This window comes from Abramis brama, assembly GCF_963993115.1.
Source record: "Abramis brama genome assembly, chromosome: 16".
In the NCBI taxonomy this organism is placed as follows: Eukaryota; Metazoa; Chordata; class Actinopteri; order Cypriniformes; family Leuciscidae; genus Abramis; species Abramis brama.
This window is the reverse complement of record NC_139978.1, coordinates 5444387-5470419: the sequence shown is the minus strand read 5'-3', so window position 1 is coordinate 5470419 and position 26033 is coordinate 5444387. Positions and strand designations below refer to the sequence as shown.

The window sequence follows — 26033 nt, the reverse complement described above, 5'->3', positions numbered from 1 at the left end:
GCAGAGCAAGAAGAGAGAGATTCACCATCACCATATCAGATCTGTCGTTCTGCACGTATACAGGAATCAGTGTGGTTTGAGCCTTTGCCAGTCAATGCACGCCAAACTGACTCACTGACTGTTTTCTCGAGAAAAAATAACAAATTTGGTGATGATAAGCAGTACAAATGACAATTCTGTAAGGATAAACAGAAAAACACACCCATATATGCTTGATTAACTTTAAAATGCATGAGCATTTCCAGTCTGTTGCAAATTCCACTGCGGTGTGAGAGTATTTTCACACTTGGCTGGTTCGGTTGGATTAAAACGAACTCTAGTGTGATTGCTCTGTTCACACGTTTAGTTCGGTTCGCTTGGTTCATTTGGTCTGGACCAACAAAAAATAAAATAAATTTAGTCCTGGTCCGATTAGCATTCAGATTGGCATTTTAACACCGAACGTAAAGGCACAGGGATACGTTCACAACCTGATTGGTCGGCTTCTTGTGATATCACATCCTGTTTTTGGTTTGTTTACATGTCTTTGGTCCGTGTTGCGTTCATATTTAACTCAAACCGCACCAGAGTTGGTTTGGAAGCGGATCGAGGCTCATCTTTTCAGCGTCTCGGTCCCTTTATTTTGGTACGGATGGCAGCGTTCACACTTATTCAAATGAACCGCACTAACAGAGCAATCACATCAAGTTTTTTTTTAATCCAACCAAACATGCCGAGTGTGAACACACCCTGAAATATGAACACACCACAGACCAAAGACATGTAAATGAACCAAAAACAGGACATGATGTCACAAGATGCGACCCAGAAAAGGACCGAATATTGAAGCATACCTGTTTTTCCTCATCATAGATGTTGTCCATCACAGTTCAGTACAGGCATCAGAACCACGTCTCCTCACAGCAGATCTGTGTGTGTGTGTGTGTGTGTGTGACGGAGGGATTCCTGGCGCTGCTTTGACTCCTTTACACATTTAATAAGCTCTACACGAGTTCTCAGCTGGTCAAAATACCATCATATGTAGCTACGCACATTTAGCCCAGAACAAAGCATTGGATTGGATGGTCAGAAAGTTCTACAAGTGTACACACAACCTTAGAGACTTTATTTTCTTTAGACTTTAAGTCAACAGGGCCAAAAGTATAGATAAAAAATATATAGAAATATAGGAAAACCCAATTATACATTCATCAAATGCATAGAGGCATTTACCCTGGGAACAATGGTAACATTTAAATTAAAGGGTGGGCTATATTTTTCATATCCTGATAGCAATTAATAATAGACATGGTCTAAATATTAGAAAATGTACACATATTTTCTGTGGAAGTCTCAGGACCAAAAAATGTTCGTCAAATCATTGCATTAGGGCCACTCGAGAGTGTGTGCATGCAACAGGAACTGTGTGCGCAAGACTGTCACAGGTCTTAAAAACGTCAAAACTGCCCTTAAAGCACATAAACCAACACTATTTCGAATACCACTTCGGAGCGATATTCAAGGCTTAGCATATCCCATAATGCATCATGTTCAGGAACTCACGTGCCCCGGAATCGAGGGAAACATTCCACTGTAAGTTAAATTAATTAGATATTAGCCTACATATAATTCGGTGGTAAAACATAAAGTGTTGCACATTTTATTGATACAACGATGTCTATGCATTTTTTTTTTTTTTACAACATTTGCAACTGCTTTTTATTAGTAACACCACAATTAGTCTACTAAATTGTGTCTGTTAGCTACATAGGGACTACTGAACAGACTACTACTTATAAGTTTCATTTAAAATGCAAAGTATTGAAAATCTAAATGAAGCTCGGTAAACGCTAACATTTTTACAACACTATTAGTCTGTCCCATCGGGTAATCAAAAGTAATCAAACATGCAGACTTGCCTACTATATAGTAGGCGACAAACAGTATGTGACAAAAGAAGTATGTCTGAATTCACAGTCTCATAAAAGAGTATAAATGACCCCGGATGATCTAATACTTCGGTTGAGATTCTGAGGTGTGCATATGATGGACACTTTACTATCCCATGAGGCCACAGGAGAGGATTTATGAATGGCAGTGAAGCGCCGCTGGTAGATCACATGATAATGACAACATGGCGGATGTAGTAGTACAGATTACATTCATACTACACACACTCATACTATATTGAACATACTTTTTGGTCGTGAAGCTATTACTTATTCAAGATAAGTATAAGCTCCATCTATTGGCTATAGTAACGCTTGCAGTAAAGCAAGTCAAATTTGTAGTTTCTTATGTCTCATTCGAACTACAGATCCGCTACCCGATCTGGCAAACTTGCATATGGCGGTTATAGCCTATAGAGGGTCGCAAAGCGAATGCAGAAGTGCCGTTCACCCTGTTACGGGTTGATGAACCACTGAAACCATTTTTGGAAACATTATTTTAAGGTACAAAAGAATCTTTGGTGTTGCTTTAAAAAGTCATAAAAAGCCATGTTGCTGGGTAAAATCACATTGACATTATCAAATTTGGGGGGGGGGAAAGCATCAAACTGAAAACATTACTGAGTTAAAATGAGATATGACTCTGGATGTGAAGTGTCTGACTTGTTTTTTTAGGATGCAAAAGCATGATAATGACAGCTCTTGAATCTGGCAGAAACGCACCGCTGTGCAGATCTTTGAAACGACTTCAAGCGGATCCGTGGGTGTCTGTCAGAGAAATCCAAAGATCCGTGTTTCCAAACGTCTTTTGTCTCAAAACCATCAGTGAGAATCAAGAAGCCCTTCATCAACACCAAACCGGAAATGTGTTCATATAATCTCATACTGGATATCATTTAGCATCATCAACACTATCATAACAGACACTTTTGAACTTAAACAGACTTCCTCTCAACCTGAGGCACAAAATCTCATTTTATAACTGTATTTAGTTTGATAGCAGTTTGATTGGCAAAGTCCCAATCTTTCTGTGTACTGTACCCTCAGGATGCGAATCACTTTTCAAATCTGAAGCATTGTTTTTTAAATGCCCGAGGTTGCCTTATGACTTGACAATTGGTGGATGTGTGGACTTCCTGTGCCTCATAACATTAGACTTCACTATTCATTCCAGTATATTTGCACAATGCATTAGTCAATCGCTGGACTGTGACCTAGTTTTGTAAAAACAGATGAACTGTTCACTATGGTTTATGCCAGTAATGATGATGGACAGTGTAACTTCCTTTCGCTTGAAGGAAGGCAGTGTGAAATCGGAAGCTGTGGCAGATGCTAATAGGTTAACGTTGACAGTTTTCAAAAATCCCCACTTTACCAAGAAAGCCATTTATTGACGTCAGTGAACAGTGGGTGTGGTAGAGTAGTGAGAAAAGTGAACATTTAAATTCTGCACCTGACATTTACATGTCTTTTCAAACCTATATGTCTTTATTTCTTCTTCAGAACACAAAAGATATTTTGAGGTTTAAGTGTTTTTTTTTTTTGTTTTTTTTTTTCAATTAGGTCCAGTGTTGTTTTGTACCCCATTAATAATAAGTTTAATTTATATAGCGCCTTTCCCAAGTTCAAGGATGCTTCACAATAACAGTAAAGAACAAATAATCAGTTCACACATAAATGGACAATAGACATTTGCCCAGTCCAAGAAAATGAAAATGAGCGATTGCAGTTGCATATCGCATTAGATGGTGGACCAGTAATTAAGATTTCTGTTTTAGTCAGATTAAAACTGTGAAAATTGCAGTTGAGCCAGGTCTTTAATTCATTAATACATGATGATAGTGATTTAGTCTGGTGAATAGAGTCTGGGCGGCAAGCAGTATATATCTGGATATCGTCGGCATAACAGTGGTATTGAAAACCATGGCGGCGAATAATTTGTCAGGCAAAATGTAGATAATAAATAGTAATGGGCCGAGAACTGATCCCTGTGGAACACCTTGTTTGAGAATGACAGTGGGAGATTTATAATTGTGCATGGTGATATAGTATTTTCTGTCTGTCAGATAGGACTATAGACAAAAACAGTTAAAATGTATTAGGTGTTCAAGTGCGTACTGCTGAAACCCTATTGTAATTGTTAAAAAAAATCCAAATTTTTCCCCTAAAAGTGATCAGGCAGACCAAACATAAGTCGTAGAGACTTGAAACTTTGAGGGATGGTAGTACTCACACCGTCTACAATGTATTTTGGATTTTTGCAAACTAATCCTAGGTTTTTTGCCCAATCAGAACCAAACCAAACCAGTTCAGAAAGATTCTTTGGAGTCTAATTGTCCATAATTATTTTAAAAAAAAGAAATTTCGATTGACAAGTCACTTGGTGGCGCTATAAAATGAAAAAACAAACAAACATGAAAACGGCTATAGCTATGCAACAGTCAGTCCGATTGACTTGAAAACTGGCATGCGATGTCTTTGTCCAAGGTGCCCCGATTTTCTACGAGGACATTCGCGTATCTCGAAAAACATGGAAGTTCGAGCAGCTGAGGTTAACGGAGGCCGGTCGGGACGGAATTCGCTGGGCCTGTTTAACTCACGGCCACCGGGGGGCGCATTTGTGTTTTTCACAAGTGTAAACGATTGTATTTCACGTGATTTTACACACGTGCCCACGACATTCATACCGCATTGGTAGAACTCCTCATTCTGAGCAACTTTGCCTCTAGGACCACCGCTGTCAAGTGAACCATTCGTTAAATATTGGAGATTATTTATAAAAACTACTTTCACGTACTAGTCCTACCTCGATAACTGTTAAAAAGCTTTAAAACTACTATATTTTCTTAGTAAATTGCCTGTATTGGCTGTAAATGGTCTTTTCCATCTATGATCTAAGGTACATGCTTGCTAAATAAAACATAATACCTTTTTTCGCATGTGCTTTAAGGCCTTAAAGCGGTTGAACCCCGATAATTGCTGCTCGCAGCTATATATTTTTTGGAATTCAAAATATCTTCTTTATATTCCACAGAAAAAAGTCATACAGGTTTTGAACAACACACGGATAAACAAATGATGACAGAACTTTTATTTTTTAGTGACAAAGTAACAATGATATTAATTTCTTTCTTTCTGCATGATAAAACTAATTCTGTCCACATTGTGACAAAGTCGGCATGAAACGGAAGGCTTGATTTTGTCTGTGGGGAATTGATTGGATGGTTGTGGTTTGCTATTGGCTGATCTCATGTGAGTAACAGGTTATTGCCCTGCCCTCGTCATCAGAAAAGAGAAGAGATGCTGCAAGAGGAAGGGGAAGTTATTCTGAATTTAAGATTACGGGGCACATTAATTTAAAAAGATTGGGAAAGTATGTGCAGAGAGAAATCATTTATAATAAATACTGCAATTTTCCATAAAAAACATGAATTGTCCAGTTTGATTTCATGGTGACTTCAAAGTGCGATCACATTGTGCGCGTGTTCAAGTCACTTGAATTAGTAACATACACTAAATTACCAGTAACAACCAGTTACACTGTGTTACAATGCTTGACTGAACTGTCAAGTTTACACCTGCTTTAGGAGATTCTTGGCAACATTTCCATGATGTGAATCATGGCACTAGATGAGACTCTTATCTGTGTACGAGACTTCTGTAAATCACACATTTCATAATATTGGAACAATACAAATATTTTAAATATTTGTTCAGGCTTGTAGGTGGAGGTTTCAACATGTGAAGCCACTACACATAACCACAGGTGTACAATTCACACTCGGGGAGGAACAATCACGTACACCACACGAGTCACGCTGAAGAGAGTCTGACGGGATATGGAGAAACTGGTGTATTGCTCAAGGTGGAATAAGAGGGAGATTAGGCAATTATCTATCAGAGTCGCACCACAAGGTGAACTCAGGGCATCACTGGTTTCATCAGAACTCGTGAACTCAACCTATGATATAGTGAGAGCAGGGACGTGCAGAGAGCTTCTCAGGGGCTCAAATATGATATTTATAGCCAAAAAGAAAGATAAATTTCTGAAGCTTGTAATGTAAATCTATGAGATCTTTACAACAGACCATTAACATGAAATAAGTCAGTCGTCACTCTTCATATTTCACAATATCTTAGTAAGATGACATGTAAATGCTTAGTTTTATTCTTCTAGCAAAGATCAGTATAATCAGTCAAGATTTCACAGGAAAATACACGTGTACAATGACCTGAAGGTGGACATTTTTACAATTATACTAAATTAATTTTTACTTGCTAAAAAGTCTAAACTATCAATCAGACGACAGAAGGCATGTAGTAGATTGTGTTTTTGGTTTTCAACAAAGTTTTGATCATGTTGATCATTTAGAGAACTCAGAAACTCATGTATTAAATATGATTTAGCAGTTTAACAAGATAAAATATTAGAATTATTGCATCTTGAAATTAAACTTTTAAAGTGCATGCATGTTAGTAAGGCATTTAGAATGGAAGAAGCCTACAAATGGTCAGAGAAATACACATTACAATGCAGTATTCAAAGTTAAATACACACTGGCCGGACAAAAAAAAAAAGTCACTGTTTGGATTTAAATATGCAAATGCGTAAGAGTTTATGATTGGATCATTAGTGCAGTGATTATTATGTTTCTAGCATGTTATATGTGTGGCAACAGCTAATTAATGTAGCTTTTCATTTCTTAAACAAGCATGTATGAAGACTCATCATGGCCATTTTCCAGGATGACAATGTCAAGATTCATCCGGCTCAGATTGAGAAAGAATGGCTGTGAGGAGCTTGAAGAATCATTTTCTCCTCTGAGTCCAGAGCTTAAACTCATTGAGAGCATTAATTTAAAGTTTTACTCAAAGTATGTCACTGTAAATGTGATTTTACACAAACTGAGGACCGATAAAAAAAGATTATTCTATGGTAATTTACATTAAAATATGCCATAAATATTGTTTACAAGCTTGAAGAGTTTAACATATGTCGTAAGTCTCATCACTCTAGCTGATACCAAAACAACATGCAGCAGACAACACACAAAAAAACTAAAACATGATCAGTATAGAAACATAAATAATACAACTTTATTCTAGTGCTCCAGCAAAACCCCAGTGAGCATTTAAATGACCACATCCAAACCAACAACTTCCCATTTACAGAGAAACCCAGTTTCCGGTTTCAAAAGCGTCAGGTTCACTAGTTTATAATCCGACTGCAATAACTGAGCTGTCAATATGTGATGAAATATTGCAGATAGTTTGCAATAACCCAAGTTCATTCAGAGTGTCTTTGGCCAAGAGTATATATACAGTACTGTGTTTTGAACAAAATGCATTTGTCAGAATACATTGAAGAATGTTTGTTTTATAGATACTAATAATCCATATTGCTTTTACATCTGTTTCATGATGTGAATAAGCCATTTTAAACTATAAATGCTTTTAGGTTCACCGATGATCTTCCTTCTGTTCTTGAGGCTCTCCGGGTTTAAATAAGTTGCACTGCACCGCTGGCCACTAGAGGCGCTATAATACGGTAACGCATCAGGTGCTGCGAACCTTCATCCAAGTCCACAACGTACTCCCTGAAAAAGACAATAGCAAAGAAATACTGTTCACTTATATTGCTTTATGAACTCAACCAGCTCATTAAAACGAAAGAAATGCTGCCCCCTATAGGAGACTATGCAATGTTGATAAGAAAACATCATTTTTATCATGAACTAAAAGGATTTCAAAGCTATTTTATTCATTATCATTCAGTTCTGTGTTTAGTTACGAGACAATAGCTCTGTTCCAAAAACGTTTTATCGTTGCACAAAATCCAGTCATTTCAATCGAAATTGGGAGTTTCGCTTGAGAGCGAAAGACTTCCCAATGCAGGTTTTGCAACGAGTTCAAGTTGGTCGTGCAAATAAAACTGCTGGTTTCTGTGTGATTTCTGTCTGAGCTGAGCTTCATACACTGCTACGCTATGACAATATTGACGATAGATAATAGACCTTTTTTGCCCCAAAAAATTTCATCAAAATTTCGCTTATGAGACCGCAATTTAACCAGCCTATAACCACATTATTGGATTATCAGATTAGTGATCAATGAATATGTGTTTTTCAATGGATGGATTCCTAAAATTTTATCTTCGCCCCAATTTTACCTTTGTCATTTGGCCAAAATCTCAAGTTAAAAGGACGAAGTGCTTCACACAGGCTATTTAAGACAGTATTGGCTTTGACTCGATGACAAATCAAGACTTCTCCGTTCCTCAAATACATCAAACATTAGCCTTTATAGACATGTTGTGTCTTGAGTAGAGAAAACACTGTACTCATTCAAACAAAGAGTTCTTTATCTACCCTTGCACTGCAAACAAGCAGAGATAGTCTTCAAAATAGGTGCAGAACTTTCTATCATTCAGACAGAGGTGGGCGGGGTTATGAGGTTTGACTGACAGTTTGAGGAGCCAATGGAGATACGAGGTTTAGTCACAAGCTCTTTGTAATGTTTTGTTGGTTAAATATTTGCAAAACCCACAGACAGGCGTAAAGCGTGACCAATAGTAATGATTTATGAAAAAAAAAAAGTTTTCAGTCTGATGACATTAGGGTTACACCCTTGTTGCAAACAGAAATTTGGCAAGATCACAGTTAGCAACCACATAAAATATACCAAACTCATGCAAGACTTGCATAAATACAGAATGAGTATTTAATTTGAGTTTTTTTATCTTTGAGGTTTGATCTGTAATCTTCCTACAAATATAAACAGCTTACATTGCTGCAGAAGTCAGTATGTGCACTGCAGGAGCAATCACGGGGATTTAAAGAGGACCTTTTATGCCCTTTTACAAAGTCTTTGATTGTTTTTAGGCTCTACTAGAACAGGTTTTCATGCTTGAATATTTTCCTCATATTCTCCATTGTTGCAGCTGTGTTTAGTTCCTGTCTCTATGAAGCCCCTCCTTCTGAAAAGCACACTGTGCTCTGATTGGTCGGCTGGAGCAGTGTTGTAATTGGTCGAGCGCCTCGAGTGTGTTAGGGAAATGTACCGCCCCTTACCATAACCACCAGTTTAACACACTACTAACTCACTCAACCAGGCCCCGCCCCTTTATTCTGCGTATGAATTATTTAAATGAGGAATATCGTGACGTGTTCGTTCCTGGAAGAAACTCAAGACTACAATGGAGGCGTTTCAGGGAGTTCAGAAACACTGACACTGATATACTGCCGTGCAAAGGCAAAAGACCGTAACTTCGTTTTTTATATTTTTGGCACATTCAAGACCTCCTTTATCATGTGGATGAGTATCTTGAATCAATTCCGTTGTTTTTTCGAGAAAATAATGAGTTGTCTTAACAGTAACTTCCAAAAGCCCATGAGAAACCAAGGCAGAACACCGTAACACCAGTTACCGCTCTTTGGCTTTGTTTTGGAACGCTCAAATTGAGTTACGGTACTCTGCCTTTGTTTAGCCGCGCGTCAATATGAATTTACTGTGCTGGTGTTTTATCAAATAATGCTACCTATCAGTCCTTCCGGAAAATGTTAAACTTCCAGCTTTAGAGAGGGATAATATTGCACTTTCCACACTGTTGGCTAGACGACTTATACTAATTAATTGGAAGCTGCCATCTCCTCCAACCAACCGTCAGTGGGTTTTTGACCTACTTTTTGCCCTCAAACTGGAAAAGATTAAATTTGGAGTTAGAATGAAACCCGAACTTTTCTTGAAATCTTGGAGCCCTTTTATAGATTATTTTAAGGAGACAAGCTCTGGAGAAAAGAGCTTTCCTTTTTTTTTTTTTCTCTGGTCTATTTAGTTGTTTATATGTATATGCATATGTTACTGTGATTATATGTTCATTCGTATGCGAGTATTTATTATGCTTGTTTAATTTGTGCTTTTTTCCCTCCATTTAATTATGTAACAATCTGATACTTGTACTGTGCTTGAGATGCTTTTATTAATAATAAAAAAATATAAAATAATTAATGCTACCTATCAGATTGTACGGTTATCTGCCTTTGTTTTACTGTCCATTAAAATTACGGTGTAGCCTGTGTACTTTGTACAGCTGCCTTCAGTCCCTCTAACTTCTGATGTCCTCAGAGCTTTGTCCTGCACAAACACGGTCAGAACATTTAGTATGGTCTGAAACTGCTCCATCGACAAACGTGCGATATCGATCGTGAAGGAATATGCAGAGTTGACAGACAAATGTAACACAAGCCGTAGCAGATGAATACAACAAAGAACTAATTAAAGGTGGGGTATGTGATTCTCTTTTTTTGTCCATTTTTTCAAAATCACTTGAAATCCTATTGCTAACCCACTTACAGCCACTGAGTTAGAAGCACTGAAATGAAAATTAAAGGGGACATATCATGCCAAATGCACTTTTTTAGCCCTTAAATGCATTTTGTTGTATATTTGGAGTGTTTAGAAGTACAGAAAATATGAAATTATTCTCTTCAGGTGCTTCGTTGATATCTTTATATTCTGTTTTGGTCATATTTTTCAACCTGTTCCGATTTTTCTGTTATCTATGACGTTTTTTTTAACTATTACGTCACAGTATTTGCAGCGGAACTGCCAAATAAGGACATTGACTTCCGGCCCAACACTTCGAGCAATCCGCCATTTTTATTTCTCGCTGCAATTTTGTAGTCCAAGCTAAAGGATGCAGAAGTTACGAGAGGGTAAGTTAAAATGTTCGGTTGTTGGATGTAGTAACCCACACGCTTCATTACACCGTTTAATGTAGATTAACTGCCGCGCTTGTGACAGGCCGCATGTTTAACTGAAAGAACGAGCAGAGAGAGAGACCCGGTCGCGCGCGCGCTCACTCTCTCTCTTCAGAGCCAGGCGAAAGTGTAAACAAGACTTCACCGTCTCCAAACTAGACGCTGTCTTGCTCTCTCTCCCTCGCACATATTAATCAAAATAAATCGACATGGTGGTAAAAGGTCGGAAGACCAAAGTTTCATGTGTAAATACAGTACACACCATTGCGATACATCCATATGAAGACGTTGTTCTACAGGTTCGTCGTCTTCATTTTCATCTCGCTCCTGCTCCGACTCGAACATGTAAGGCTGGCTGGACAAGTCTTCCGTTGTTGACATTTTGTTAATAACGTGTGGATAAAAAGTTTCTGTGCCGCTAGATAATCATATCTCTGCTATCAAACTACAAAAATGGCCGAACGGGGTGGAGTTGAACCGAGTGTGGGCGGGGTATGAAGTGTCTCAATTGTATTTAAAGAGACCGCACCAAAACGAGTTGCTCTCAGACGCACATCAGAAAAGGGGTAGAAAAGGGGCCTGTGGAGCTATAATAATGAGGAATTCAGACCCAAGCATTGCAGTTCCGCTTTATATAGACTACAAATGTATGATTTATATGTAAAAAGGAACAATTTAAAAGCATGATATGTCTCCTTTAAGCAATTTAATCATCTGTGGAACGGGCAGGACTCGAAACTCCAGCCAATCATTTCCAAGACCACCTAGAATCACTGGACAGTAAGTTCGTCAATCAAACGGTCGTACCATACCCCCCTCCCCTCATCCCCCTCGTGTGCGTGACCGCGAGAGACAGAGAGAGAGTAATGGGTGGAGTCAGGGCCAGCGTTGGAGGAAAGAAGGTAGGACCATTTGAGTTGTGTATTTTCAAAATCTGCCGGCCGTTTTGCAAATCCCATACCCTACCTTTAAGCCCCGCCTCACCCAGTTCGGGTACCGGACCTGGTTGAAACACTCATGCATCTAGAGTGCCAAAACTTCACCAGCGCCTTCAGCCCTGCCCTAACTACGGTCGAGCCAACACTGGACTAATATATCTATGGAGGTATTTTAATAATGCCATCAGAATGCAACCAAAGCACAGGATAGCAATAAGTACATGGCTATAAATAATTGTAAATCATACAAAATAATTGCTATGATCACTAGATTTTATGCAGGTGTTACTATAATGATTTTGTTAATGGTGATCAGCAACCAAATATTGATAATGTGGAAGTTACCAAATATTGATATTGCCTTTTGCCTTGGCATGACTTCTCACTTTTTGCTGACAATACAAAGGCAGAGTACAGTAACTTTAAAATAGTGGTCAAAAGTCAAGTTTGAGCTCAAGATTTTTTTATGTATATAATTCTCATTGCTAAAACATCTATTTGCCAGATTTCCAGTGTCCTACCTATAATTAATTTGGCGGGACAACTAAAAACCTTTAAAGTCAGGGCAGTATAGAGAATAACTCCCTTTTTTCATGCTCAAACAGCAACATTACACACTAAAGAAAGATGAACATGGAAAATAGCATAACAGGTCGTCTTTAATGCTTATTCACTGATCCTTCTGAGAGAATCACTGGGGCTGCTTTTAAATTTGGCCAAAATGAAGCATCTTAAAAGCATATTGTGTTGTCTTTTTTGGAACAGCCTTTGCAGTAAAAGAGTGTAATATAAATTATGCTGTTAATACCTCTGCTCATCTGTCTCCGGCTCCACCAGGATATTCTCCTGCCTCTCTTTCACTCTCAGGAACACGAAGGAGTCGAGACACGGCTCAGGAACTTCACACACAGACAAACAGAAGCACCAATGAATCAATCACTGGCACCGACAAACATCTGGATATTACTCCAATACGTCACACAGATTACCATTACAGCTTCCGCTATTACGCAACTCCAACAGTGGGGATTACAGCAATACATTTAGGTCTCGCTTGAGTAATGTACACTGTACACAACATGTAAATAGGAAAATGTTGGCGTTATTTTGTCACTTATTGGGCGCAGTATGCTAGCTGGAGCCGTTTACCTCCAGTCTTTGTGCTAAGCTAGGCTAGCGGTGGGTACGTCAGAGTTACAGCACGCACAGAGATGAGAAGGGTATGTATGGACTTATCTAACTCTGGGGGATACGGTGAATAAACTCAAGTCCCAAAAAGTCGGTGTGTTCCTTTAAAAGTTTGCAGTCGGTAAACTTTTAACATATATTTTAAAAAGACGTCTTTTCTGCTCACCAAGGCTGCATTTATTTGATCAAAATACAGTAAAAACACTAAAACTGTGAAATATTACGATTTAAAAATCACATATATGCTGATTTGCTGCTCAAGAATATATTCCTGATTATTATCAGTGTTGAAAACAGTTGAGCTGCTTCATATGTTGTGATTTTTTCCAGGACTATTTGATGAATAGAAAGCTCAAAAGAACAGCATTTATAAAAAAAAAAAAAAATGTTTTAACAACTTAAAAGTATGCACTTTCACTTTTAATCAATTCAATTTGATTTGAAGTATTCAACTTCAATTTGAAGTATTAATTACGGATAAAAAAATCTTACGGACCCCAAACTTCTGAACAGCATTGCTTATGTTTTTCTGATAATTTTTTTTATATAAATGTTTTTTGTTTTTTTTTAAGTTAACTGCGTAAATATGTGCACACCTTCAACATACTCTGGGCTGTTAAATTGACTCAATTTAGATCATCATCATCATCCAGGAGTTATAAAATTTACATTTACATGTACATAACTGACTTGGTCGAGGAAACTTGATTTTTACAGTAAAACATAATTCAAATAATTTACTCCAAATTAGCGCTGCTCGATTATGACAAAAATCATAATTGTCGATTATTCCCTTGAAATTGTAATTGCAACTATTAACTACGATCATCATAATTTACATTGAATGGTGTTTTGAATAGCTTTATGCCATTGTTTGAAGTGACTGCATGCCATTTTGTTATATCAAAATACAAGCTGAAAACACTCTTCCTGACACTTTTTCGCTTTTCTATCACATTAAGCTTCAAATGTCAAATATATTTATTTATTTAAAGAAACCAAAGTAAAAAAAAAAACTTAAGATAAGCTGTAGAAAGAAAAAAGCACATAGAATATTGTAAGTGAACTTGTTTTTTGTAATTGCGCCTTTAAACGATTACATAATTGTGGCATCCGTAATTTTAATCGCGATTTTCAAATTCGATTAATTGTGCAGCCCTACTCCAAATGAATGGCAATTACAATATCAAGTGAAATTATTTAAAAAAATTATGATTTCTACCATAATTGTCCAGTATTTTCTGGCTAGTAAAACTCATAATACAACTGCAAAATACAGTATTAAATTTACATTTTAAAACAGTAACTCTTTCCCCACCAGTGTTTTTAAATAAAATAAAAAGTTTCCCAGAACACGCACGAAGTGTCCGGGTGTAAACGACCCATTTAAAACCGTGAGCGGGTTCTCACCGGCCTTCAGCATGTCAATGCTCTGCAGGTTTGGAGGCATGTGTTTCAGAGCCACGGCTTGCAGATAAACCTCGGTGTTGGCCAGATACCTAAACAAACAACACACAACTTCTGTGAATTATAGGACAAACAGACAGTGACAAAAATCACACACAACATGCTGCCCAAAACAGCCATTATAATCTGTCTTCAAGAAACTCCATCGACAGCTTCTGTTTGAGCTAAACCACAGGGTGATATGAAGATAGATTCAGAACGAACTCACTCTTTAGCGAAGGCAAACTCCTCAGGAGAGAGAAACGAAGGATCTCCATCCGCACGCGACTTTTCTTTCTCCAAAACATGAGGGAAAAACTTCTCTATCTGCAGACGAGACAACAATCATAGCAGAATCCGGTCATAAAAACAATACATTTACTGCATATTGTGGAATGTCACAGATTTTGGCAAATTTTGGATGAGTGGATCAAGTTTGAGAGTTTCACCAAGTCTTTGAGAAACACTATGGTCATATCATACACACACAGAAACTTTTACGAATTATTATAATTTTTCCATGTTTTAATTTTAAAAGTAAACCTCTGTTGTGAAGAACTTTGATAAAACAGAAAAGGATTTGTTTTCATTTGATTACATTTTAAAAGATGAATTAAACTGTTAATGTTTTATGCCTTCATTTGATTACCAACGTTTATGTCTAGGAAATTTTAAAACACAGAATTTCTGAAAAATAAAACATTTCAAAGTTCCCTGTTATTGTAAAAGAAGTTAATAAATTTAAGTTTTATTAATTTAATAGATTACAATTTTTATTTTATTTTATCTTATTTAACCATTAAAACGGAGTGCAGAAAAAAAAAAGAAAAATGTAAAAAATCAAACAGAATATGGGGGGAAAAAAACATAAAACCGACTTAAAAAGGCCCTATAAACTGTGCAAATTCATGTCCACATGAAGCAGTTTGGTTAATGTACAGAGGATGCTAAAGATCCTTCTGGAGAAGAAATACATCCATTGCAAAGTCCCTTCAAGGTAAGTCATTTAACTCGGCGGCCATCTTTGAAACTCCAATGCAAGTCAGCATTGATAAGACTTAAAAAGAAGTGAAAATGATAAACTTTAGTTACGATGCAATGCTGGCCTGATTGTGCAAGTAACAATTCCGTCATGTCCCGACTCCTGAACGCGAGAGTGTAGTTTCGACGCTTGCCTTGTCCAACCCATTTTGAGAGACGGAGAGAGAGAAGACGCGGCGCCGCTGAACACTCACGCGGTTTGTGAAATTGCGTCTTGGAGAAAGTTTTAAAATTATTGATTTGATTTTATAATCTGTGTGGATTCATTTAGGCTACTCATACAATCTACATGCTAAAGTGAATCAATGTTTGTGGAGGAATATCCCGCATTATAAGTGGTAGACCTGCAGGAATTATTAAAATACTCATTGAAGTATTATCTGTTATATTATTTATTTTAATAGTTCAAAAAGTACAATCAATGTTCAAATTTCGATTTTTTTAAGAATTGTTGAAAGGTGTCTTTGGTAACAATTTACAATAAGGTTCATTAATTAGCATTAGTTTACTACCTTAGTTAACATTAACTAATAATGAACAATACTTCTACAGCATTTATTAATCTTAGTTAATATTAATTTCACCATTTAATACGTTATTAAAATGAAAGGTTGTATTTGTTAACATTAGTTAATGCACTGTGAACTAACATGAACAAACAATGAACAGCTGTATTTTTATTAACTAACATAAAAAAATATTAATAAATACTGTAATATACATACTGTAACATATACATTAAGGGTGTATTATAAGAGCGAATTGAGACGTAGCATCGTTCTCAACACTGACTGTTTCTAAAGCAACAAGAGCGTCTAACCGCAGCTACAGTGACGCGATGACTATCTATCAGCGATTGGTTCTCTTTTACATAGAAGGTGGGACTTATTTCACGATATTGCACGTTGTACTTTCTCTCATTCATAGTGAGACGATTGCACCGTCTGTTTCTATCAAAAGTCTTTGTTTCTGGGCTGGTAACTGAAAGGTTCTTCTAGGCTCAAAGCCTTCAGCTCTTTAACCATCACTTCTGTGTGCTTGAGCAAGACACGTGTTCTCAGGTTACTCCTAAGATATATGTATAATAGGTTTACTGTAAGTCATTTAGAATAAATGCAACAGCTAAACGACTGACTCTGAAGTAATTTCCATTACCTTCTGGAGCCTTGAGCGCAGAAAGCTGCTCAGTACGAAGCGGATGCGATCGATCTCCATGCGATGGACACTGGCTTTCACATCACCTTTCCTCACCCTCTGGAGATTTTCCTCCTGCATACACAAATATAAAGGCTACATTTCATGCTATACTTCATCTAAAACTATTTTAAAGGTGCAGTAAGTGATTTCTGAGAAGCACTGTTGATATGTGAAATCAACTCAAACAAACACGCCCCTTCTTTCATTACTCTGCCCCCAAAATGCACAAACAAACAATGCAAGAGTGAAAGAGCTTCAAGTGCAAGAGCTTCAGTCTCTCCAGCACTGGAAAGCTTTTCTAATATTAACACGGGTCCTAAAGCTCTTGCCTGATCATAACTCTTCTTTTTTCAGTGTTATTCCTCTGAACTTTTCTCTTTTGTAATGTCTCTCAGCCATCTCTCTTTCTAGTCTTTCTTCAGATCTCCCTCTTGGTCACTCTCCTCCCCCATCATGAGTGAACACGCCCCTTTCTGCTGATTGGCCCACTCTCCTCCCCCATCATGAGTGAACACTGCTGATTGGCCCACTCTCCTCCCCCATCATGAGTGAACACGCCCCCTACTGCTGATTGGCTCACTCTCCTCCCCCATCATGAGTGAACACGCCCCCTACTGCTGATTGGCTCACTCTCCTCCCCTATCATGAGTGAACACGCCCCCTACTGCTGATTGGCTCACTCTCCTCCCCCATCATGAGTGAACACGCCCCCTACTGCTGATTGGCTCACTCTCCTCCCCCATCATGAGTGAACACGCCCCCTTCTGCTGATTGGCCCACTCTCCTCCCCCATCATGAGTGAACACGCCCCCTACTGCTGATTGGCTCACTCTCCTCCCCGATTATGAGTGAACACGCCCCCTACTGCTGATTGGCTCACTCTCCTCCCCCATCATGAGTGAACACGCCCCCTACTGCTGATTGGCTCACTCTCCTCCCTCATCATGAGTGAACGCCCCCTACTGCTGATTGGCTCACTCTCCTCCCCCATCATGAGTGAACACGCCCCCTACTGCTGATTGGCTCACTCTCCTCCCTCATCATGAGTGAACACGCCCCCTACTGCTGATTGGCTCACTCTCCTCCCCCATCATGAGTGAACACGCCCCCTACTGCTGATTGGCTCACTCTCCTCCCCCATCATGAGTGAACACGCCCCCTACTGCTGATTGGCTCACTCTCCTCCCTCATCATGAGTGAACACGCCCCCTACTGCTGATTGGCTCACTCTCCTCCCCCATCATGAGTGAACGCCCCCTACTGCTGATTGGCTCACTCTCCTCCCTCATCATGAGTGAACACGCCCCCTACTGCTGATTGGCTCACTCTCCTCCCCCATTATGAGTGAACACGCCCCCTACTGCTGATTGGCTCACTCTCCTCCCCCATCATGAGTGAACACGCCCCCTACTGCTGATTGGCTCACTCTCCTCCCCCATCATGAGTGAACACGCCCCCTACTGCTGATTGGCTCACTCTCCTCCCCTATCATGAGTGAACACGCCCCCTACTGCTGATTGGCTCACTCTCCTCCCCCATCATGAGTGAACACGCCCCCTACTGCTGATTGGCTCACTCTCCTCCCCCATCATGAGTGAACACGCCCCCTTCTGCTGATTGGCCCACTCTCCTCCCCCATCATGAGTGAACGCGCCCCCTACTGCTGATTGGCTCACTCTCCTCCCCCATCATGAGTGAACACGCCCCCTACTGCTGATTGGCTCACTCTCCTCCCCCATCATGAGTGAACACGCCCCCTACTGCTGACTGGCTCACTCTCCTCCCCCATCATGAGTGAACACGCCCCCTACTGTTGATTGGCTCACTCTCCTCCCCCATCATGAGTGAACACGCCCCCTACTGCTGATTGGCTCACTCTCCTCCCCCATCATGAGTGAACACGCCCCCTACTGCTGATTGGCTCACTCTCCTCCCTCATCATGAGTGAACACGCCCCCTACTGCTGATTGGCCCACTCTCCTCCCCCATCATGAGTGAACGCCCCCTACTGCTGATTGGCTCACTCTCCTCCCCCATCATGAGTGAACGCCCCCTACTGCTGATTGGCTCACTCTCCTCCCTCATCATGAGTGAACACACCCCCTACTGCTGATTGGCCCACTCTCCTCCCCCATCATGAGTGAACGCCCCCTACTGCTGATTGGCTCACTCTCCTCCCCCATCATGAGTGAACGCCCCCTACTGCTGATTGGCTCACTCTCCTCCCTCATCATGAGTGAACACGCCCCCTACTGCTGATTGGCTCACTCTCCTCCCCCATTATGAATGAACACGCCCCCTTACTGCTGATTGGCTCACTCTCACACATATTGCTTCCCCTTTAATCTAAAAGCTTAATGTTAAAAATGTAATGTAAAAAAAAATCAAATAGAAAATAAGTCAATGTTATTTGTCAACTACCTAAATATAACATAGAATGTTTCACCAAACACTGAACACAGATCAATACCATGTGTGAGAGCTGCTCCATCACACACTCCACCAACTCGGACTTGTTTTCCAACAGTTCTGGAGAAAACTTCTCATTAAGCCAAGCCTGAAACACAGGAGAATGATTGACACATATTAGAAAACACTATTCCAGATCGCATGCAAGATTAATCGTTAAAAGATTGCGATCTCGATTCAAACACCTATGTGAACTCATTCCTAAATGATTTGGGTTGGTAAATTGTACTTAATTTGTCTTCCGGGAAACATGTATCTTCTGTTGCTTCCGAAGGGCAGTATTAAATGAAAATAATATTATTAAAAATATTTAAACAAAATAAGAAAAATTTGGACATCTTCATCCTGTTCAAAAGTTTTCACCCCCGACTCTTAATGCATCGTGTTTTCTTCTGGAGCATCAGTGAATGTTTATACCTTTTTAATAGTTGCGTTTCATTTTTTTTTTTTATATATAGTTTTATAAATTCAGCTATTTTTTTTGGTCTTGTGGACTATATCTTTTATGTAAAATATCTAATTCAGGACAGTATTAAATAAAATAAAAATTAACATGCATTTTGTATGATCCCTCTAATTTAGTTAAAATGATTCACATTTTCACAGATTCTGCAAGGGGTGTGTAAAATATTTAGCAGTTTAACTGTATGAAACCGCTTCACAAAAAAGCCTTTTTACCCACACAGTATCATTATTTCTGTTACAAATATTCATATTATCAGAGAAGAACTGGGAAAATAGTAGCCTGGTTAAAACCAGACCATTCTCAGTAGTAACTGAGTTATGGTCTGGCAAAGCTTCATTACTCATTTCCAAAGGGGCGTCACCAACGGACGTCGCTCAAATGCCTCTGGGCACAATTGGATAGACCTAAAACCAATCAGAGTGATCGTCATCGTGTAAAGCCCGCTTCAACGTTTCTGATTGGTGCCTCGATTTTGACGGATTAGAAATGGGCTTGAATGGGCTCTTTGCCAGACTATTTGCAGAGCAAATCTAAATTTGCCGGAAGTTTGTCTGGGTTTTCCCAGGCTAGGAAAATAGCTTAAAGTTCAGATATAAACACTGATGTCTACGGAAGCAATCAAAATAGAGCAAATCACCTTTTGAAAGTAACGAGATGGTTCAAATTAAAATTGTATTAATTACATTGTTACACCAGTAGATGGCGACATGTGACTGTTAAAAATGTATTTGTCATTGAATCATTCATTCATTTAAATAATTCATTGTAAATAATTACATATTTTTAAAATAGACTGCAGCTATTAACATTTAGCCAGAACCTCTAGTTATTTATAACATGGCTATTCAGAAAAGTTAGTTTATCAATTTTTGCAATAATAAATTAAAATAGCCATCATTTATTTTTTCAAATTTCTTATTCCCATAATGTGCAGCACGTTTTAAACAATATGTTTTATTTTTAAATTTAAGCACACCGAAATGAATCCATGTTTCTCGTGATATTAAAAAACTTCTGGTGTTTTTAATTCCTGAATGATTAAAATAATTTTTTTAGACAAAAAAAATAACTTCTACTTATAAATTATTGTTTACTCAAATATGTGTCAACATTAGAATTTCTTCAATTACATTCTACAGGTTTTTCCTCCACCAAGTGGCCAGCATACATGTGAACTCCTTCAATATTGTTCAAAATAATCCCAGGATGCACCTCATAAAATATTTGGTCACTAAATAGCCTAACTAATTTCTTTTTGTGTCATTTCGTAAATGTGTTTGATGTGTAGTAGACGTCTCAGTATTTTTTCTTATTATTATTTTTCCACTACATGTAAATATCTTTATATTTTTATTATTGTATTACAAACTTATATCAATATCTAAACATTCTTAAATCAAGACACATTTACATTTATGATTAATGGTGCAATTTCTGAGAAACGCTGTTGATAATGATCAGACAGAGCACCAAAACATACTTATAGCCAATCAGCAGGAAGGGGCGTGTCCACAATTGAGGGGGAGGTGCCTGTTCTGCATAGCATGTTCGTGAATTTGGGGGCGGAGCTATCAATAGGGGTGTGATGCTTTTGGGTAGGGGCGCGTTTGTTTTTGTGATTTCAAATATCAACAGCGTTTCTCAGAAATCGCTTACTGCACCTTTAAATATATAAAAAAAAATCTGCAAGGGGGGTTAGAAAAATAAAAGTTGATTCAAAAGGAAAACAAGACTTTTATCTTATTTTAAGCATTCATTTTTTAAATGGTATACAAGACTTAATTGAATCGTTCTGCTTCTTAAGTTAATGTATCTTGATTTAAGAAAGTTTAAATATTTGTACTGGAAAACAAGACCAAAATACAGAGTAAGAACATCATTGTTTTGCAGTGTGAGCTTGCATGAAAGCACATTTCACGGTGTGTGTTATTGTTCGAGCAGGCTTAAAGCTGTCTGACCTCCTCCAGTTTGGTGATGAGCTCTGCTGGGGTCAACACGTCCTCCTGGCTCTCCTCTCCTCCACTGAGATCACTGGCGTCTGACATGGTGACTGTAACACTGTAACAATCCAACAACACGCCTCAATCTAAAGTGCAGGAGTTTCAGCCAGAGCACGTTTAGTTCTGTCGTCAGAGAATCAGCCCGGCTACTAAACTCTCCGGAAAATCAAACTTAAGTGCAAAAAACATCGAAATAAAATCCCAAACTTTCAGCTGTTTACATCCTCACGTGCGATCACTGCGGAAACCTTCTTCTGATAGGGAATTTCGCGCCAAAACCCGACAAAATGACGCGGCGATGATGTCACCGCGTCCTCAAGCTGGTTGAAGTGGCGCAAGTCTGCGCATTGCGCACCAAAAATAAAGCTGCTCAAGTGCCTGTCGTTTTGTGTTGTGAAAGACTCCAGTGATAACATTTACTCTATGTGAAGATGTCTCAAAATATTTGTCATTATAATTTGTAAAGCTTCCATGTAACTTTATTTTAAGAATATATGAAGACTGAGGACAATATATGTATGTGAACAACTTTGACATGCCTTATGGACTGAAGTGCCTTTGCTTAATTTATTTTATTTGATATTTATTTGTATTTATTTTCTTTATCGAAATTTGTTCTATTTAACTGTGTTTAATTATGTTCTGCACATAAGTCTCCCAACGAGAGATTTTGTAAATTGTGTTTTGTAAATAAGTGTTTAATAAAATAAAAAAGCCTGTCGTTTTGTGTCAAATGTTTTTTTTCTTTCTAGCTCTATATGTTTTATAGTTAACAATATATAATTATAGTTCTCAATAGAAGAGATTGAGAAAATTAAGATTTTGTGAAATCAGACAGTACATTAATACTTTGTGACGGTATATTTTCTTTGTAACGGTATAGAGATGTTCATATCCTGACATTTTTCTCCAGTGCCACATGTGCCATGCTGTTATATTATAGGCCTACTGGTATTTTATTAGGAAAATAATAATCAATAATCATATTCCACAATTCTGTAATGTGGACACTTTATTTGAGTACACTGCGCATAATTTGTATACTATGTGTATATATGATCACTGTGAATCAGGCCCCTATATTTATGTGTATTTTTTACATTTTATATATTGTTTAATAGGCTACTGTCTCCACATGACTGTAGCTTTCAGTCAGTTTTGAGCGCATTTCGTCGGTTGCTTATGTTATTGTTTTCTAAATAATAATAATACAAATATTTTTTTCAAATATATATTTTTTTTTGAATGAACAAATTTCGAGCATTTCTGATCACATAAAATATGTTTTCCTTTTTCCCAGCACGCTAGTCGTCCAGAGCGCTAGATGTCAGCATTGCGCTTTTATTTGCGTGCCCTTTAAATCAAACGCGCAGCTGTGGCGCATGCGCAGTGTTTCAGTCAGTGAGCGCGCAGCCACAGGTCAATGCCACAGTGTGAAGACAGCTGTAACAGCTAAAGCTAAAGACCAAAAACTTCATAAATAATCTCAACTAATCCAATGCAAACACTAGGAATGTCAGGCTTTACATACGCATTTCCTGATCTCATCAGCTTCTCTAGATAAAAGCACTTTTCAGAAGCATACTGTAACTGTGATCATGTCAACACAGCACAATGAAACTGTAGTCTGATCTAGGATCAGTCTTAGACTGAACTCTATTGTGAAAACTATGATAATGCAACTTTTTTTTTACTAATAACTTTAAAGTGTCAGTTAAAGGGCCTTTATAGACAGAGTTCTAATGCAAGCCAAGACTTTGAACTGTGTCCATTGAGAAGATAATGAGAATATTGTTTTATTTACATTTTTATCTAGCCTATAAAGGTTTTTTTTTTTTAACTAATGGTCTATTGTGCATTAAATAATGTACATATTTTTCATGATTAAAGTGATTATTAATTAAGTTATTAATTAATTAGTGTAATTAGCAAATGTAGCTGTTAATGCTGATGAAAATTGGGTCTAATGCAATTCTCAATGGTTAGGGTTAGAATAAAAATAAAATTACAAAAAGTTAGGGTTGGTAAAAATAGAAATACACTTTTAGAAACTTGAAAAGACTCAGCGGCAGGATATCTAATAAAGTTTTGGGCTTTAAATAAATAAAACTGACGCATGCGCAGTGTTTCAGTCAGTGACCGCACATAAGCAGCGACGCATGCGCATTGCGCATTGTTTCTGTGAGAATGGCGGCCAGACTCCTCTTGAGATCAGCGACCCGTGCTGCTGTTTACAGCCGTCGGCCTGTCCCACCTCAAGCTGTCATCAGGGGACTGGCTTCTGGAGGTACTGGTCCATCAATGGCTTTGATTTGTGTGCGTGTTTGGACGGTTTGCGCTGGAAAATAGAGCGTAGATCGACAGTAAATCGGCCTCTTTGAGTAGTAGCGCGTCACTGTCCCTCAAATAAACATTCATTTTCTTTACACACACACGAGCTACAACTTTTTTGGTTTCAAATGGTCGCAACAACTTCTTCGTTATTTCCTATCCAGAGTTGTCAGTTAATTCCTATTAACGTCTAATCCTGTTAATCGCTTTCATCCTGTTTAGTCTCAGTCGCCCTTGCAGGAAATAGATTAAGTTAGTTTGTTACATAATAATGGCTGTTTGTGTATGTATGTATGTTACTGTATGTATGTATGTATGTGTGTGTGTAGGTATGTATTTAGTCTTTATGTGGCTGAAATGGGCTTCTAATAGTACCTTAAGCAGCCAAATGAATTGCAGAAAAATAAATAAATAACTGTATGAGGAGCATCGATACACCTTGCAGTCGCTGTCTGTAATATTAATAGTGTGTGATCTTGTGTTGTTCAGGCATTCCCACAGATGATGAGCAGGCCACCGGTCTGGAGAAGATCGTGTTGAAAGCTTCCAAGGAAGGAATGGCAAGTATCTTGTGTTGTGTTTAGTGGTAAAATAAAGAGGCCTGTATGAGTTCAGAAGAATCAATGCTGCTCTTCTCCACCAGGATCCATATAACATTTTAAAACCGAAGGAGTACGCAGGCTCCAAACAAGACCCTCATATCGTCCCCTCCATAACCAACAAGAGGATTGTCGGCTGTGTTTGTAAGTGATATTATAATATTGATTTCATTTTTCTAGTCAAGTTCATCTCTCACAAATCCGTATTGAAACATTACACATTTAAGATGCTTGCTTAAAACAGTCTTCAAGTATCATTAATGAACAATGTCAGTGCTGACTTTAAGACTCCTCCAAATAAAGATCATTGCTAGATAGTCTCGTCATTCATTATGTTTCCATTCAAAGTTGCGAATTTAACTTTTGTGCAAAATTGGAATATTCCATAAAACATTTGTGAATAAAAGGGCTTTTTTTTGTACAAGAGAACAAAAATCGTCACTTCCTGGAAAATTGGCACAAAAATATCAGTAAATATAAAAATGGAAGTTGCTGCAATGCTTCTGGAGGGAATTAAACCAAATCATTCTGATGACAGACTTTGAACCAACATTTGAGATGCTGTGATGCCATTGGTCCGCTGGTTAGTCCAGTTATCCAATCACAGCCTCTGCTGAGGCAAAGTCATCTTTGATGACTGACAAAGTCAGTTCTTTGATGCACATTGAGGGCTTTAGTCAGTAAATGTGTTCCCATCGTAGTTTATGCATGTCGTCTTATCGAATAAAAAAACATATCTGCCTTAATTGAGTGCATAGTTTTTTTTAATGCACTTTTCTTTTCTTTTTTTTTACTTCAATGCATTTTTTTTTTTTTTTTTTTGTGCATCTTGGTGTTTTTATCCAGTTTTCTTTTTTACAAAATGCAGTATCCCAAAATGTGCATAAAAATAGGTGGATGGAAAGTGTTTATGTGTATATTATTAGCATAAGCCTTAATAGGCCTATCTGATTGATTAATTTTTTCCTTTGCATTTGAAGGTGAAGAAGACAACACTGCAGTGGTTTGGTTTTGGTTGCATGAGGGTGAAGCCCAGCGCTGCCCCTCCTGTGGCGCTCACTACAAACTCGTCCCGCACGAGTTACCCCACTGAAACATGCACTACACACTCCCATACTGACTCAAACACTCTAGATGTGTGACTTGCGCACAATCTCCTTCGCTCTTCTTAAGAATAGAATTGCACTTTTTATAGGGACCTAGTTCTTTTTCATTGGTTGCTTCACATGAGCAGATTTAACATAAAGAAAACTGTCTTTCTGCAAATCTGAAAGGTACAATTCTGCATTGTTTTCCTATTTGTGAATGTATGTTTCATTGTATTATGAGAACGTTTACGTACCCTATTGTTCGCTGTGGCTCAGCTACTTCCAAATTTTCCTCAAAAATACAATGCATTCCCTGTTCTGTTACATGAATGAGCTGTTACTTAAAATCGGCGACTAAAATGCAAGTTTGCACATTTCTGCAAGGGTGATAACGTCTACAGATGTCTTTGCTTTTCAGTGTGTAGACAAAGAAATTACATTCCCTACTGTGTGGGACTCAAACTACGTTCCATCTACTTTTACACTTAAATGAATTTTCTCCGTGTTTATACATCTAAAATAAAATAAATGTGGTGTTTCAACATGTGTAATGTGTCTTCTCTTTTCATTGACATCACAGGAA

At 38.2% G+C, this 26033-nt stretch overlaps 2 protein-coding genes across 2 annotated transcripts; one reads left to right on the top strand and one right to left on the bottom strand.

The window, feature by feature from the left end:
• Window positions 1–6997: 6997 nt before the first annotated feature.
• gins4 (GINS complex subunit 4 (Sld5 homolog)) lies at window positions 6998–21753 on the bottom strand. The gene is made up of 7 exons (XM_084087245.1): window positions 21391–21753; window positions 18968–19054; window positions 16456–16569; window positions 14489–14586; window positions 14224–14312; window positions 12434–12524; window positions 6998–7525 (listed from the first exon to the last, which is right to left on the bottom strand). Exons 1-7 carry the CDS (start codon window positions 21475–21477, stop codon window positions 7429–7431), a joined length of 663 nt encoding a protein of 220 aa, XP_083943371.1. The 5' UTR covers window positions 21478–21753; the 3' UTR covers window positions 6998–7428.
• Window positions 21754–22828: 1075 nt separating this feature from the next.
• On the top strand, window positions 22829–25992 carry cox5bb (cytochrome c oxidase subunit 5Bb). Its single transcript, XM_084086816.1, has 4 exons — window positions 22829–23719; window positions 24253–24323; window positions 24407–24506; window positions 25343–25992. Exons 1-4 carry the CDS (start codon window positions 23620–23622, stop codon window positions 25453–25455), a joined length of 384 nt encoding a protein of 127 aa, XP_083942942.1. The 5' UTR covers window positions 22829–23619; the 3' UTR covers window positions 25456–25992.
• The last annotated feature ends 41 nt before the right edge of the window (window positions 25993–26033 follow it).